Here is a 16,151-nt window from a genome sequence, read left to right on the forward strand (position 1 = left end):
CTGACAGTCTTGAAACCAAAGACTTTAAGTTTTCAAACACACGGCTGGTTACGGTGGCCATCTTTTGTGCCTTGTAGAACCTTTTGTTCGACGACGACTGGCGTAATCAGTTGGGGAGCTACATAGAGTCTGTCATCTCTTTTAAGGACGCTAAAAGCTATCCCGTGGTTGTGAAATTGTCATGTGATACCTTTTAGCATGTAGGGAAAGCTCGAGGTGGAGATTACATTCATCTCTCGTTGTACATACAGGGCCCCCATTCACAGAACTAACTTAAGACAAAATCCTAAACTTACTACTTTTGGTATTGACAGAAGTTATGATTTTGTCTTAAGTTTGTCTTAACTCTGTCTTAAGTCTGTCTTAAGACAAACTTAAGACAAAATCCTAACTTCTGTGAATACCAAAAGTAGTAAGTTTAGGATTTTGTTTTAAGTTAGTTCTGTGAATCGGCCCCACAGTTCTGTGCTGTGTGTTCATTCCACCCAGGCCATATCCATTGATCGTCGAACTTCATAAACACGCCCTTCAGGTTTAAAAAACAAAACAAAAAAACATTTACATTGGTCTCACATTTCCGAGAGTTTGAGCTATTGCCATTGTAAATGACAATGCCTTTTATTTAAGTGTTTAGAAAACCTGCAAGCGGTGCGTAAACATGCACTTTGTACTTTGCAGGTTTTCTTAACACATAAATAAAAGGCATAGTCATTTACAATGGCAATAGCTCAAACTCTCGCAAATGTGAGACCTATTACTTTGCAAATGCTTGTTTCCTCTTTCTATGTCTGCTAAATTCTGTTGTTTTTGCGCAGGAAGGTGTCCCTTTCTGCACAAATGAATCACACAGGGTGCCTGCGTTAGCCCATGGCAGCCATTTGTGTGCCAGCGCAGGGAGCAAGGACAGTAATGTGCTGTTACTGATAGATACAGCTCATTCCAGCCCTTTTCTTTTGATGCAGCAGGAAGGCTTGCAGCACTACCTATACGTCAACAAATTGTATATGAGGCCCTCAATGTCTTGTATCACAGTGCTTCCTTTTGTCGGCTGCATGTTCTTTCTACCTGGAATCTCGTGCTGTGCTCCATTGCTCCCCAGAGCTGGATGTGTGCTTTCAAAATACCTCGGATAAAAGAAAGGAAAATGTATGCAATTCTCTGGAAGTGTGGAGTTTATTAATATTGATTTTTTTTCCGCCGCAGTCCGTCACTCCCTCTTTCTCTCTCATGCTCTGTCACAATCTGCAGACATATAGTAAAAAGAAAAATCTGCAGCTATTAAAAAAAAAAAAAAATGTACATTCATTTTGTTGCATTCTTGCCAAAACCAACAATTTAGGTGGCAGGTTACTGTTTTTTTAGATCTTGCCTGCGTCAGCTTGTGCTAGTGCATGCGCTCTTGCTTGCAAGACTCTTGTGGCTTGGAACCAGCCCGTTGTTAACCGCTTTTTTGAAGCGTTGTCAGTCTTCTTTGCTGCCTCCTAATTGGGCAGCGCTTGCCATGCATTACTTCCTTTTCTTTCGGTGGCGCATGGACCAACTACAGATTTATTAAGTCTATTTAGTGACCCTCCGCTGGCCATCAGCTGCTCACGTTGTGATTCAGATATTATAATTATTTTCTTTAAATACTATGATGCGGTCAACACTGGCTGCATCACAGAACTTTTTTTTTATCTTCACCAACCCACTTGCATATCTTTTCTTCTTCCCCCGCCGCAAACATCCTGTTTCTTGTACCCCCCAACTGTGCCCATGCTGTTTCTTCTCCGCCCTCCCATCTACCCTCCAGTCCCTGTGTCTCCTCCCCATCACTGTTTCTTCTCCCCCTCACCCGCCCCATCTTGTTTCTTCTTCACATCACCCGCCCCATCTTGTTTCTTCTCCACCTCACCCGCCCCATCTTGTTTCTTCTCCACCTCACCCGCCCCATCTTGTTTCTTCTCCCCCTCACCCGCCACATCTTGTTTCTTCTCCACCTCGACCGCCCCATCTTGTTTCTTCTCCACCTCGCCCGCCCCATCTTGTTTCTTCTCCACCTCGCCCGCCCCATCTTGTTTCCTCTCCACCTCACCCGCCCCATCTTGTTTCTTCTCCCCCTCACCCGCCACATCTTGTTTCTTCTCCACCTCACCCGCCACATCTTGTTTCTTCTCCACCTCGCCCACCCCATCTTGTTTCTTCTCCACCTCGCCCGCCCCATCTTGTTTCTTCTCCATCTCGCCCGCCCCATCTTGCTTCTTCTCCTCCCACCAGACCCTACCTGTTTCTTCTGTCCCCACCCGCCCCATCTTGTTTCTTCTTCCCCCACCACCATTCTCCCATCAGCAGGCTCTGGGGATGCCTGATTTGTGGCCTTTCCCTCTACTTCACATGCAGGTAAGGCCGAAGTCAATTGCCCTTTGTGTCTTCATGGCGCACAAAGACCTTTACATATAAACATTCCAGGGCGATCTCAAGACAGCTATGGAGAGAAAGAAGGGTCATTATTCCCCAGGCCTTGCACTTTTTCTGGGCCCTGCATTCCTCTTGTAACATTTATTTATAGATTTTAAAGCAAGTTTGCACTATTTATTAATGATAGAACTACAAACACAGCTAATACCACTAGGAAACACACAGCTAATACAAGCACTAAATGCTGGATCTGGCAAGCTTCCAAAGCAACAAATGATGGACAGAATGCTGAACAATACAAACATTTACCCCAATCACAAAGATCTGGGTTTAATCCATCATTCTTTTGCTCTCCATGCCACTGGATTAAAGCTATCCTGGCTGATAAGGGTTATGCCCCAGAACCAGTCTCAGGATGCTTGTTTCCGGTCCAGGGAAGACCTGGCTTGGCAGTTCGGGCTGGACTGGTCCCATGAGGCACAGGGTCAAGACTGATTTGCATATGGCTGGGTTCACTCTGGAATGGCCTGGTGAGCAAACAAATGATAGTCCCATATCTCTGTACTGTGGGTGAATGTTTGACATTGATCTGCATTCTGTCCATCAATTGTTCTTTTTGCACTCATCAGCCCAGGAGCGAAGGGTATGCCCAGACGTGGGTCCCGTGCTCTCCATGCCACTGGAGTCAAGCTAGCCTGGCTTATGAGGGGTTATGCCCCGAAACCGGTCCCAGGAGGCTTGTTTCCAGTCCAGGGAGGACCTGGCCTGGCTGTTAGGGCATGTGAACAGGGTCGAGACTGATTTGTATATGGCTGGGTTTGAACTGGAATGGCATGGGGAGCAAACAAACAATTGATTTAGGCCCAGATCTCTGTACTGGGGTGAATGTATGACATTGTACTTTTTGCATTTCCCTTTTCTCTGCAGCATATCCCTCTTTAACCTATGAAAGAGGTGTTTGTCCTGTGGGGACCTGCCTCAATTATTGATCCTGGCAAAAAGTATGTGGTACAAAAGGGGGGTGGTGATGACATGACCGGCTCTGGGCTTCAAACCCAGCACATCTCTGACAGACAGACATACAGACATACTGACAGACAGACAGACAGACACACTCTCTCTCTCTCTCTCACACACACACTCTCTCGTGACAGTCAAAACAGCATGAAATGTAGTTTCCAAATAGAACAGTAATTTGCTGTTATGTTGGTCCTTAATTCTCATGTTTGGGCACAATCGACCCATTTAGATTGTTTGCTGCACACTTCCTACTTTTGCCAAGCTGAATACACGCCTGCCCACTACATTAATTTCACAAGTAATGTTGTATGAGAAAAAAGAAATCAAAGCAGTATTTCTCATGCTCGTGGTCTAATAAGATCACAATTCACACACCTCCAGTTTGCTTTGTGTGTACAGTGTCGGACAAACATTATATAAACTTTGGCTAGGAAAAGAAAACAAACACTTGCTCTCCTCAATACATGTTTCCCTGGTTTTTGTGGTGAAACTGCTTATTTCTCCAGGCAGACTCTTAACGTCAGGTTTGACACTAGGAAGACAGCTTTACATTCCGGTGGTGGCTACAACTATAAAAATAAGGTGGGGCGCTACGGTGCCAAACTCACCATCTACTTAGTACTAGTCCCAAGAACAATGCCTCCTGGCATGCATTTACACCCCTTAGTGAAAACGACATCTACAACACTCTTCTTGCGATCAAACCTTCCAACCACTTCAATGACCCTCTACCTCCTCTCATATTCAAAGAAATTAAAGCTGCCGTCCTTCCCATTTGGGCTAAGATGGTTAACGCTTCACTATTGCAAGGCAGGATTCCCGACTGTCCAAAAGCTGCGCAAGTATCGCCCATTCTAAAAAAAACAAACGCAGACAGTTCTGATCTGAAGCACTTCCGTCCTATCTCCAACATACCCACACTGGCGAAACTCTTAGAAAAGTGTGTGCAATCTCAACTCTGTGCTCACATCGAGAAAGTCCAACTGCTGGATCAACACCAACAGGCTTTCGGAGAGGCCACAGCACAGAATCTGCACTTACTCACATCTTGGACGACATTTTAAAGTTGCTTGACCAAAATGAGTCCTGTTTCCTCATTCTCCTCGACCTATCTTCTGCCTTTGACACTGTTAACCACAGCAAACTACTTTCCCCGCTAGAACACCGGATGGGTCTATCAGGTGTGGTCTTGCAATAGATCTCTTCCTTTCACCACAACAGATCCCAAAGAGTCAAAATGAATCAATCCCTATCTCAGCCGTCTACACTCCTGATGGGGGTTCCACAAGGGTCCGCCCTTTCCCCAATACTCTTCAATCTATTCTTGGAACCGTTAGCTAATGCCCGGAACTCAGCGAACATTCTCTTTCACATGTACGCAGATGACACCCAATTTTATTTGAAAGTCTTCTCCCTGGAAGTCTTCATTTCACTCAACTCCATCTTGATGAACACTCAAAACTGGCTCACTGAAAACGACCTCATGCTCAACACCTCCAAAACAGAATTCCTCCTCATTGCTCCCCCTAGCCATGCCCCCAAGATTGACCTCTGGATCCATCGCCTGTCAGCCTTCAACTGCTCCCCCCACATTATGGACTCTGCTAAATCTCTTGGAATCACCCTAGACAGGCACCTGAACCTGCAGAAACATATCAGCAATGTAACCAAGGGTGCTAAACATCAGACGAGGCTACTAAGGAATCTGAAACCATTCCTCACACAGGAAGGGCCCGATTCACAGAATGAACTTAAGAATCAATCCTAAACTTACTACTATTATGGCATTCACAGAATGAATTTACTAATTTTGGTATTCACAGAAGTTAGGATTTTGTCTTAAATTTGTCTTAAGGCAAACTTAAGACAAATTTAAGACAGACTTAAGACAAAATCCTAACTTAAGTCTGTCTTAAGTCTGTCTTGAGTCTATCTTAAGACAAACTTAAGACAAAATCCTAACTTCTGTGAATTCCAAAAGTAGTAAGTTCATTCTGTGAATGCCAAAAGTAGTAAGTGCATTCTGTGAATACCAAAATAGTAGTAAGTTTAGGATTGAGTCTTAAGTTCATTCTGTGAATCGGGCCCGAAGACTTCAAATGGGTGGTTCAAGCTTTAGTATTACCAAGACATGATTACTGCAGCTCCACTCTTTGCGGTCTCCCCAAACAAAGCTTGGTTACAATTACGGCTTCCATTCATACTGCAGCCTGATCGATTACTGGGACTAAAAGAAATGAGCACATAACCCCAGCCTTAAAATCCCTTAACTGGTAACCTTATGAAGCTAGAATTCAACTAACGATCGCTTGCCTGACTCACACAGCACTGCACTACACGACCCCCTTCTATCTGGCTCAAAAACTTGAATTATCAGGGGGTGGCCGTCCGTCTCAAAGTGCAAACTCACTTCTCCTGAAACCTCAAATCTTCCACAAAAAGAAAATTAGTAGCAGAGCATTTTCGGGCATGGCCCGGAAGATTTGGAATTCCCTTCCACCGGAAGTTCGCCGAATCCCATCCACTGATTCCTTCAAAAATGAAGTGAAAAAATTCTAATGCTGAAATTCCTGCCATAAAGTCCTGGGCCAGTTGCCCCAATACTGCTCTCTTCTCTGATGATATGACTTTCCAGTTCACAGTTACACTTCTGGGTTTAACAGTGGGAACAGGCCATTCCACACCTCTGTATGCTATTTATGGCATGTCTCTCTCCCATTGTTTGATCGCTCTCTGCTACTTTTGTGTAATCTGGTGTTTCATAGGATTGGCAGACTACTACACTTACTGTGGGCATTGCCTGTGCCTTTCTATTGGTGGAACTATCCTATCTGGTTTGCAAATGTTCTGAGTCATTTTGTTGTTGTGCTCTCGTCTTGAACCTAGTGGCAACGTTTATCTTGAACCTAGTGGTAATGTTTTGCTCTTGTCACACCTTGGTATTCTACCTACCTCAACCGTGAAGCGCTCTGATACCCTCCTGGGTCTTGTCCCCGCTATACAAAACTTTATAAGTAAATAAATAAAAATACTGCTCCCTTGGGTGAGCACCTCTCTCGCCAATCGGCATCCACGAGCAGCAAAGAGAAGGACTTCCTTCCTGCTCAGTGGACGCCAATACAACGAATCCTGCAGCTGCTCTCATGCTGAGAGCAGCTCCAGGATTGGTGGGAGCAGGCTAAATCAGCACTTATTTTGAGGCTGGGGACCCATGCCAGCAATCCCCCGGCTGTTTCACCAGGTGTGGTATTACTAGGTGTACAGTGCGCATGTCAGGCTGGCTGTAGCAATAGAGCCAGCCAATCCGACATGCGCACTGCAGGGGCAGCTGTAACCCTGCAAATTACAGGAATCAGATCGCTCCCTGCACTCGCACTGCAACGTTTAGGTAAAATGGCCCTATTTTACTTATTTGTGTGTGTCTGCCGCACTCGCAGCAGGCGGGGCAACACTCCTCTGCTCAAACGGAGGAGCCGCCCCTGTTCCATTCCTGAACCGTCTTCACTCTGTAGGGCCTGGAGGACAGTCGTGCAGGATAAACGCCTTCTCACAGATGCAACTTCACTCTGCAGGGCCTGGAGGACAGAGGTGCAGGAGAAACACTTTCTCACAGATGGAATGTGAAGCTAAGCTTCAGCCCCACCCAAGTCCGTCTTCGGACCCAAGCACAGGGTCACACAGAGTCCATTGCATAGGTACTGAATTTTGTAAATGGATCGGTAGTTGCACCTACACCTGGGTTTCCAAACACTACTGGCGCGTGCCATGTGGGGCACAGTCAACAGCTCCGCTCACTGGTGAGTCTATCACTTGCCAGGCTCACCTACTGATGCTCATGGTAGGGCCAGCCAAGTTGACAGTTTCGCTTCTGGTGGGAAGGTACTGATGGGGTGAAGTCGATCAAGTGTCTGACAGATTGCTCTGAAAAGGCTGCAGGATCAGAGCTGGCCACATATTGAGCTGGTGCTTCTGAAAGAGCTTCCAATGGCCATTCCCAACAAGCGGCACCCACTGGGCCCTGCTGAAGGGTTGGTCTGCATGCTCTGGAGCCCGGGGGGAACTGTGCGCAGAGTATGGCCAAGATGACACCCACTAGGTATGGTGTGAAGTCTCCCAGGGGGTCTGGCCAAACACCTTGACATGGTCAAGGAGAACATGAGCAGCAATCGCTGTACTCCAGAGATCCAATAGATGGGGTCCTCAAAAGAAGTCTCCAACCAATCATCGTGTCTCGCTTTACGTCTTCCTGTAAACTGGCTTAGAATGAACCTGGGACACAACTGTAATCTTAAAAATCCCCATGTGGTGACAGTCTGCTCACAGTGTACCCATGAGATAGAAAATGTAGATAAAAGCATATTTCCCAGCCCACCACAGGTAGGTTGGTTACATATAGATTGTGCCTCATCAAAGCCTGTGCTAACACACAAGCATTGTCAATTGATCAGACTTCCAACTCTTACCAGGCACTACTCCTTTCTTAATATTGTTTTTAAGGAAATCTCTTCTTTTACCCTAAGTATGCCCATGCTCTGCTGTGTGGATTGGACGGCCTACCATCTCGCGGGTCATAGGAGGTACCATAGCCAATGGAAACATGTGCCTCAAATAATGGGAAAGCTCTCATAACATTTTAGACATTTCACAAATAGGAAACAGGTATTCGCAGTTTCTCAAAAAGAGGTACCCCCATCTTCTTGAAGAGGAGCGCGCTTCAGGTGACACCCAAGGGCTCCTTACAGAATGGCCAGAGCATCGAGCAGGTTGGTCCGGTCACACCTTTTACGCTTCATTATCAGGAGGACCAGACATCTTGGAACCAATATTATGAAGTTTTACTTTTCCTCCGAAGCTCAGAGTTTGCTTATTTCCTTCCTTACGTGTTTTAGCAACCAATACGTGTAAATGTGGTCTGGTATTAGCATAACTTGTTTGTCTTATGGTTTATTTACATATATTTACAAACCATGGCCAAAAATCTTATGTGCTCTGCAGTCTTAAAACATCCCACTATTGTGAGATTTTAAGCACAGACTAAATGGGCCATGGGATATTCAAACATCTGCTTTTAGACCAACCAAATGAATATCTGGAAAACCCAAGCAGACGAAGAATCGCCCGTTAAACTACTAGCCATGATAGGTCAGTCCAGGCCTCTATCACAAAGCGAAGACAGGGGACAAGTAGCCTTCTGTTCTCAACATGAAACCAGGTCAAAGCAGGAGACATATTGCACTCAATGGCCAGACCCTTGAAAAGAGATATGCAAAGGAGATTATGCCATGAAGAAACAGGAAGCCCACCCAACCAAAAGACTCCCCTTAAAGACAGACATGGTCAGGATCCAAGCAGGCAAAGTAAGGGCCCTTCAAGCGAACATCCATCAATTAAGGAAGCCTTGAATTGGGGAAAGAGATGGAAAAAGCCAAGGGAGAGCTCCACCTACCAGTGCACAGTTCCCCAAGGTGTGAGCACCTAACTTAAATCAACCAATGGACAAAGAAAACCCAACTCCAGACCTACAAAATTCAAAAATCCAACCGAAACGTATAATAGAAGTGGAAGGGATCAATATCCGATCGGTCCTAAGAGTACCCTTGGAATCATAACACATCGCTTAAAAGAGTGTGTTAGTGTGTTCCAAGAAGAGAACACAGACTTGCGCTCTCTTCTTCTCCATTCAGAAGAGCTTTTATAACTGTGGCTAAGGCGCTACACAGATGCTCTCAACATGCAACATTGGGGTTTCTCTCTATCATTGTCAACGCAGAGGGTTTTAGTATATTCTACAGCAATTGCAACAGGGGGTAGTTAAGCACTTCATTGTCAATTCTGATAATGCTTTGCATTTTCAACACACAGGAAAGGTCTTCATATACTAATGTATGTGATCTTTAAGGTGTTACTTTCTCCAACACCCCAGTCTGGGGCATTATAGAGAGATGAAGTCTGGCACAATTAGTAATTTAGCCTCAACATTAAATACAGAATTCTCTCATGATGCCCTCTGACTTAGCCCAGTTTTCAAAATTGTAATCACACAGGCTGGTCTTAATAATAAATAAATTTTATTAAAACTTCTCAGTGAACACAATGGCCTTTGGGAGCTGCAGGGTGATGACAAGTCGCTTCCTTTTATTACAGTAGGGTGTCAGAGTCAACAAGGTGCTCCGACGACACTAAACTAACCGTAGAGGGTGTGGACACTGCCTTTTTCGCGGAGGCATGAGCAACTGTGGTTATCGGCCGGGTCGCTCTGCGCGGAGAGGTGTGCAAACGTTTGGTCTGCAGCTCCAGCACAAGCGTAGAAATGATTCTAGTGGCTCTCTTCTTTCTCGGAGGTGCGCCCAATGTGAATGCACGTGTTTTTGGAGCTGGCAGCTTCTTACCTGTACACCGGGCCTTCTTCAGCACTTGGAAGTCCCCTGTGTCCAAGCTGGCAAACCTCACCCCTAAGCAGCAGGCTTCTCTGGGCGCCTGTGAGACCTTTAGCTTTGGTGGTTTCTCCATGGGGCTTCTTTGGGTAAGCTTTGGTGCTGTCAACATGCGTGGGCGGGGTGGCCCCAGGATGTCACCCTTGAATACTGCGGTGCCATGAGGTAACATTATTTCCTTTCTCCTCTGGGATCCCACCTTGCCCGTGGGCTTCAGGTGCTCCATGGCCTCTGCTGGGGTCTTAGGCTCAGACTCCACTTTGGCTTTATTCTCTTTTCCTGGGGCAGCAATCTTGACGCTTGGGGTGGGTCGGTGGTCTCTCGTAACCACAGCGGACTTGCCGAAAGTTAGGGAGGAGCCCAGAGGAGCAGCGGAGGCATGCTTGTTGTTGTGTTGAGGCCCAGTCATGGCGGTTGTGTAGGCAGCAGAGGCTTTGTAGCTGTACTGCTGGGTTCGTATACTCCCCACACCGACACTTTGGCCGACAGCATTTCGTTGGCATAGAGCATGTGGTTTCCTGACGGTTGAACCTTCCACCATAAGGTTGATCCCCACGTACTGGGGCACATCCACTGCAGCCTGGGAGACAAGGAGAGGACATTTACTCTGACTTTCTCATAAAGAATACATGTACTTGTACATTTTACATGCAAACCTATTCATTCCTTATCTCTTAGCACTGCCCTGGAAGAGATGTAATCAGAGACTCTCAAACTACAGCTTTGGAAGTACCTGTTCAGATAATGAGGTGGGCTTCTAAAACCTACCACACGCACCTAAACCTAGCCCCTGCCTGCGCCTTTTCCCCAGCCTCTTTATTGCTAACACTATCCTGCCTCAACCCTAACTTATTTCTGGGCACGTAAAGCCACTCAGTAACCGTGCCCCTTCTCCAAACTCTATACCACTAACCCTACCTTACCCTTCTTCTAACCTTAACCCTAAACCTACCTCTATCATCCCTCTGTACCTAAAGCTACTCCCTAACAGGCCCCTCCTCCTAGCCCTAAACCTTATTCAACTCCTAAACGTAATCCTACCTCTACCTCTAGGCCTAACTTACTCCTAAATATAAACCTCCCTTTGTGTTGCTATCCCTATGGGGTCTGGTCATGAACAGGGTGTGTCTCCAGGTAGTGCAGCAGTTAGAGTGCCAAAGATTGTTTGGAATGTTTATAACTTGGAATTTTCTATAAGAAACTGTCAAACTCTAAAATATTCTATGTCCACTTACATTTATTATTGGTCAGTGGGGGGCATGTGTGGGAAACGGGGCGGGGGAGGTTATAAGGGCGCCGACTTTGCATTCTCCATTGAGAACTACTGACCAACCAGAAGTCAAAAAACGTCGTCCGAGTTCTCTCTCTAGCTGGTACTGGGGGGCTGAGGTATGGCCAAAGGGCGTAACCAACCCTCAAGCAATATGGACACTGCCCACTGGGCAAGTTCAAGGGTTGTACCCAGCAAGCAGGGTGGGGTGCGGTTCACGAAGGCCTTCCCTTGTGCCCACAGCCCCCTTAACACAGTCGTAGGCTCTGTCTGGTTGTCATTGCAGGCATGGGTACAGGATCTAATACAACACCCTGTGCTGAGTACAGAGGGAATCCTGTACATGGTGCTTAGCCAAGGTCACTCCATTTGTCAAGTAGGCACTGGGGACAGGGTCTCTGAAACATGGCTTTGATAAAGGTGGGGATAAAGGGCTGTGTGAAATGAAAATTCCCTTGGAACTAATGTCACTAACAACAACCGTTAAACTTTACCATTCAACATTACATCCAGACCAGTGCCACAAAAGGAACCCCCACAGTTATAAGTATAAACACATCTTAATTGAAACTCACAATTTATAGGAAAAAATGTTAAAAACACGACGATAAAAATAAATCACATTAACAATCCCAAAGCAATAATAAAAATATTTAAAAACTTCACAAAAAGAGACATTATTTGGTGATTCACTTCGAAAGCATCCCAGATAATTAATTCGTTAGAATCTATTGGCAAAGTCAGGCTAGTATCAGTTAGTCCCAACCCAATAGTCCCTCGAATTTAATCAAAACAACAGCGTCGACGCGTTTCGGTGTGCTGCCTGATGTGCACCACCTTTTTCAAGACAAGGGTAGCTGATTGTCTCATTTTTACTCTTATAACATTAAAAATTCATATATATCTACAAGATTCCTAGGGCCAAAAGCTGCATAGGGTCTTCCAAATGGCCGCAAAATGTCTTTCTGTTTATAATCCTATGTGGCGCTTATGTGAAAGGCTTCCTAGATCAGCCAGTCCAACAGTTTGGGTGTTTATCCTCCAACTGCGAATGCCCCTTAAAATCGTTAGCAGCCCTATTATTTGGTTCTGACTTTCATCTCTCGATGCTATTGTTTTGATTAAATTCGAGGGACTATTGTGTTGGGACTAACTGATACTAGCCTGAAGTTGCCAATAGATTCTAACAAATTAATTATCTGGGATGTTCTCGAAGTGAATCACCAAATAATGTCTCTTTTTGTGATGTTTTTTAATCATTTTATTATTGCTTTGGGATTGTTAATGTGATTTATTTTTATCATCGTGTTTTTAACATTTTTTATACTGACCAAGAAATAAATTTGAATAATTTCCTATAAATTGTGAGTTTCAATTAAGATGTGTTTATACTTATAACTGTGGTGGTTCCTATTGTGGCACTGGTATGGATCTAATGTTGAATGGTAAAGTTTAATGGTTGTTGTTGGTGACATTAGATCCAAGGGAATTTTCGTTTCACACTGTTTGTGTTGGTACCTTGTCCCTTGGAGAGCTGGGCTACTCCCTCTGGGCCCGATTCACAGAACTAACTTAAGACAAAATCCTAAACTTACTACTTTTGGTATTCACAGAAGTTAGGATTTTGTCTTAAGTCTGTCTTAAGTCTGTCTTAAGTTTCTCTTAAGACAAACTTAAGACCAAATCCTAACTTCTGTGCATACCAAAAGTATTACGTTTAGGATTTTGTCTTAAGTTAGTTCTGTGAATCGGGCCCTCTATTACTTTAAGGGGATGAAGGGCTGCCTTCCTAATACTGGGCACATCCTGGGCCACATTTATCAAGGGGTTGCATCACTTTTGCACCACGTAACGGATGCAAAAGCAACGCAATCATCAAGATGCAAATTATCAAGGCAGGCAAGGCCCCCTTTTAAGACCCTGAATGGCTTGACAAATCCAGGGAATGCAACACAGCTCAAATCACTGCATGGCATTCGTATGCCCCAGGGTGGTGCTTAGGTGTTTCCACACAAAACACATGGGGGCCTATTTATGAGGCCTTGCAACTCCTTTATGCTCTCGTTACGTCACTTTTTGTGACGCCTCAGCGGCGTAAACAATGCGCCAAGTTGCACTCTATTTACAAAGTGATGAATCTAGCTAGATGCATCATTTTTAAACCCCTGCGCTACATTATACCTGCATCAGGTTTAATGTATGCAGGGTGGGCAATCCCCCGCTAAAGCCACGTAGAAGTGGCGCATTGGGATCTACACTATTTCAGTGCACCCCATTGCATCGATATCTTACGCCTGCCTCAAGGCTGACACAGGCCCTCTCACTTGGCCTATCTGCTTCTACTTCTATTAAAGGACTTTCGATCTGGAAAAGGTTTGTGAAACTAATGGTCTAAATACACATCAATCGAATTCTTAACGGCCTAACTAGCTTTTGAAAAATCTCTCAAACGGATTCACAACAATGCAAAATAAATGACACATTCAGATGAAAGTTCTTGCATGATGTTAAGTTTTGTTCTGGACTCTGTTCGCAGTTTTTGGTAAACAAAATAAAATCCTGTTGGGCTTAAAATCTTAAAGTCAGTGATGGTACTTATGGATCATTTGAACCTCTCATCTACACCCAAGCAATCTGCACAAAACTTTGAGCCAACTTTGAACCCACAATCTGACCTGCAACGGTGTAAATGCAAATGTTGTAGTACTTGTATAGCGCACGAATCACCCATGAGGCATCTTGGCGCTTGTACGAATACCGCTGAGGAACCCTTCCTGGCCTTTCCCTGTGAAGTGCCCACTCCTGGGCACCCCCAAGGTGAAGCCAGGCATCCAAGCGCTGTTGGGGCCGTTGTGGAGATTAAGCAAACTATTGCCCAGAGTTGCAGAGTGGGACCCATGATTAGAATTGGCACTGAGGCGAGAATTATCGGTCCGAGGAAATTGAGCCCAAGACACGCCGAGGCGGGATTTGAACCCTGGTCCCGGGGCAGACCTCTGCATCAGGGTCTGCCGCTCTAACCATTGAGCCACACTTCTCCAAGTCGTTGCTCATTTTTAAGCAGAATTCTTAAATAGGTCCAAGTTTATTAGAAGAAACAAATAAGACATTTCCATAACAAACACCAACTTAACCATAACTGGAAAGCCATTATTTCCGGCTCTATAGTATATGTAACATATATGGTAATATGTGTGTATTCTTGTGTCTCAACTATAATATGTTATTGCTCCAGGTTGTCACAGCTGCTCCCCCTCAAGGGGCGTTTCATGACACCATAAGCTTACCAACAGCAATATTTGAAGACAATCAGAGACTCTGGGGCCAAATTTACCAATCTTTCACCCAGAGCAACACAGCAAGCCACCTGGCTGCGCTGCGTGAAAGGGCAGAAATGTGCTGTATTTAACATTATACAGTGCATTTCATTGTGCTGGTGCCTAGCGCCAATACAGGCACCCTTGGATCATGGTGTAAGGGCGCATGAGTTGTAAGCAGGATTGTTTTTGTGGAGAGAGGGGCACCTTCCTGACAAAAACAATCCCCTGAAGCACTTTTCTCTTTAGCAGAATGAGAAGAAAGAAAGATATCTCTCTTTGTTACGCCTCCCCTGGGAAGGCGTAGCATTTTGATGCATTCCTAGATCTACCACTCATGTTAAATCTAGAAATGCACCAACATCCCTGCATAGGAACACCCATGCTCCACACATGGAACGCTCCCTGGGGGCAGAATAACCCAAGGCAGGGGTTTGAGCTGCCTTGCGCTATTCCAGATTTATCAATCCATGCAGGGCCCTGCAAGCTGGCATTGCATGGTTCATAAATCTGACTTTAGAGTTGCGTCGCCCTTGCGACCCCCGTACAGCGCAAGGGCAATGCAACACTGTGATGAATGTGGGCCTGGGTTTCTAGGAATAGCCTTTATAAGTTGTCTTGGCAAACATCTCCTGGCCCTTGAATCAAGTTCTGCTGAAATATGCTGTAAAGGAAGAAGCTATGAAGGTTGCTGACTCCATGACCTTTTGTCCACAGACTCGTAAATGAACTCTCATGGAGGTTATTCATCATTGGACATGGTCCACTATATGGGCACCCTTGGGATGGAGAATACTGGAGACAAACCCTGCCCGCCGATGTTTATTGAAAGCTACCAGTGAGGGTTTACACACTAAATTTCATCAGCAATCACAGCACAGAAACTGCCCTGATCAGGCAGTCTTCAACACCGTATCCCATCAAACGCTGATAAAATGACTACATCACATTGGCATCCAAGTGGGCACGCTCAGATAAATAACTTCCTTCCTCATCGAACAAACCCAGCTTTCACCTCTGAACCCAAGGAAATCACCTCCAGTGTACCCCAGGGCTCATCCCTCAGCCCCGCCCTCTTCAACACATATATGACCCTGCTGGCCAACATCATCAGGTCCCACGGTCGCAACATAATTTCCTACACAAACAACACCCAACTCATCCTCTCACTCAACGGCGACCCCACCACAATCAGAACCAACTTCTACAGATGCATGACAAATGTCACGCACTGGATGAAGAACAACTGTCTGCACCTGAACACAGACAAGACAGAAGTACTGATCTGATCTTTGGCAACAGCAGCAACACATGGAACGACTCCAGGTGGCCATCAGACCTTGGACCCACACCCACTCCCTCCAAACACGCCAGAAACCTTGGAATTATCACTGACAACAAGCACACCATGAAATCACAGATCAACGCCGTGTCCCCCACCTGCTTCGTCACTCTGTGCATGCTATGGCTACCCTTACACACAATACGCACCATGACACAGGCCCTCATCACCAGTCAACTGGACTAGGTCAATGCCCTCTACGTAGAAATCGCCGCACACCTTGTACATAGACTTCAGACCATACAGAATGCCGCAGCCAGACACATCCTCGGCGTTACCCGGCAAACCCACATCACACCCCACCTCAGGCAACTCCACTGGCTCCCCATACAGAAGATATGCAAATTCAAGCTGCTGACCCACGCACACAA

At 45.6% G+C, this 16,151-nt stretch overlaps 1 protein-coding gene across 1 annotated transcript in view; it reads right to left on the reverse strand.

The window, feature by feature from the left end:
* Positions 1-9,519: 9,519 nt before the first annotated feature.
* Positions 9,520-16,151, reverse strand: part of TTLL3 (tubulin tyrosine ligase like 3) — a 162,469-nt gene continuing 155,837 nt past the window's right edge. The window contains exon 15 of the mRNA XM_078661848.1: positions 9,520-10,431. Within this exon, the coding sequence (XP_078517974.1) occupies positions 9,556-10,431 (876 nt within the window). The 3' untranslated portion in view covers positions 9,520-9,555. The remainder of the gene's footprint in view (positions 10,432-16,151) is intronic.

The sequence above is a fragment of the Lissotriton helveticus genome, chromosome 9 (assembly GCF_964261635.1).
Source record: "Lissotriton helveticus chromosome 9, aLisHel1.1, whole genome shotgun sequence".
Lineage (NCBI taxonomy): Eukaryota > Metazoa > Chordata > Amphibia > Caudata > Salamandridae > Lissotriton > Lissotriton helveticus.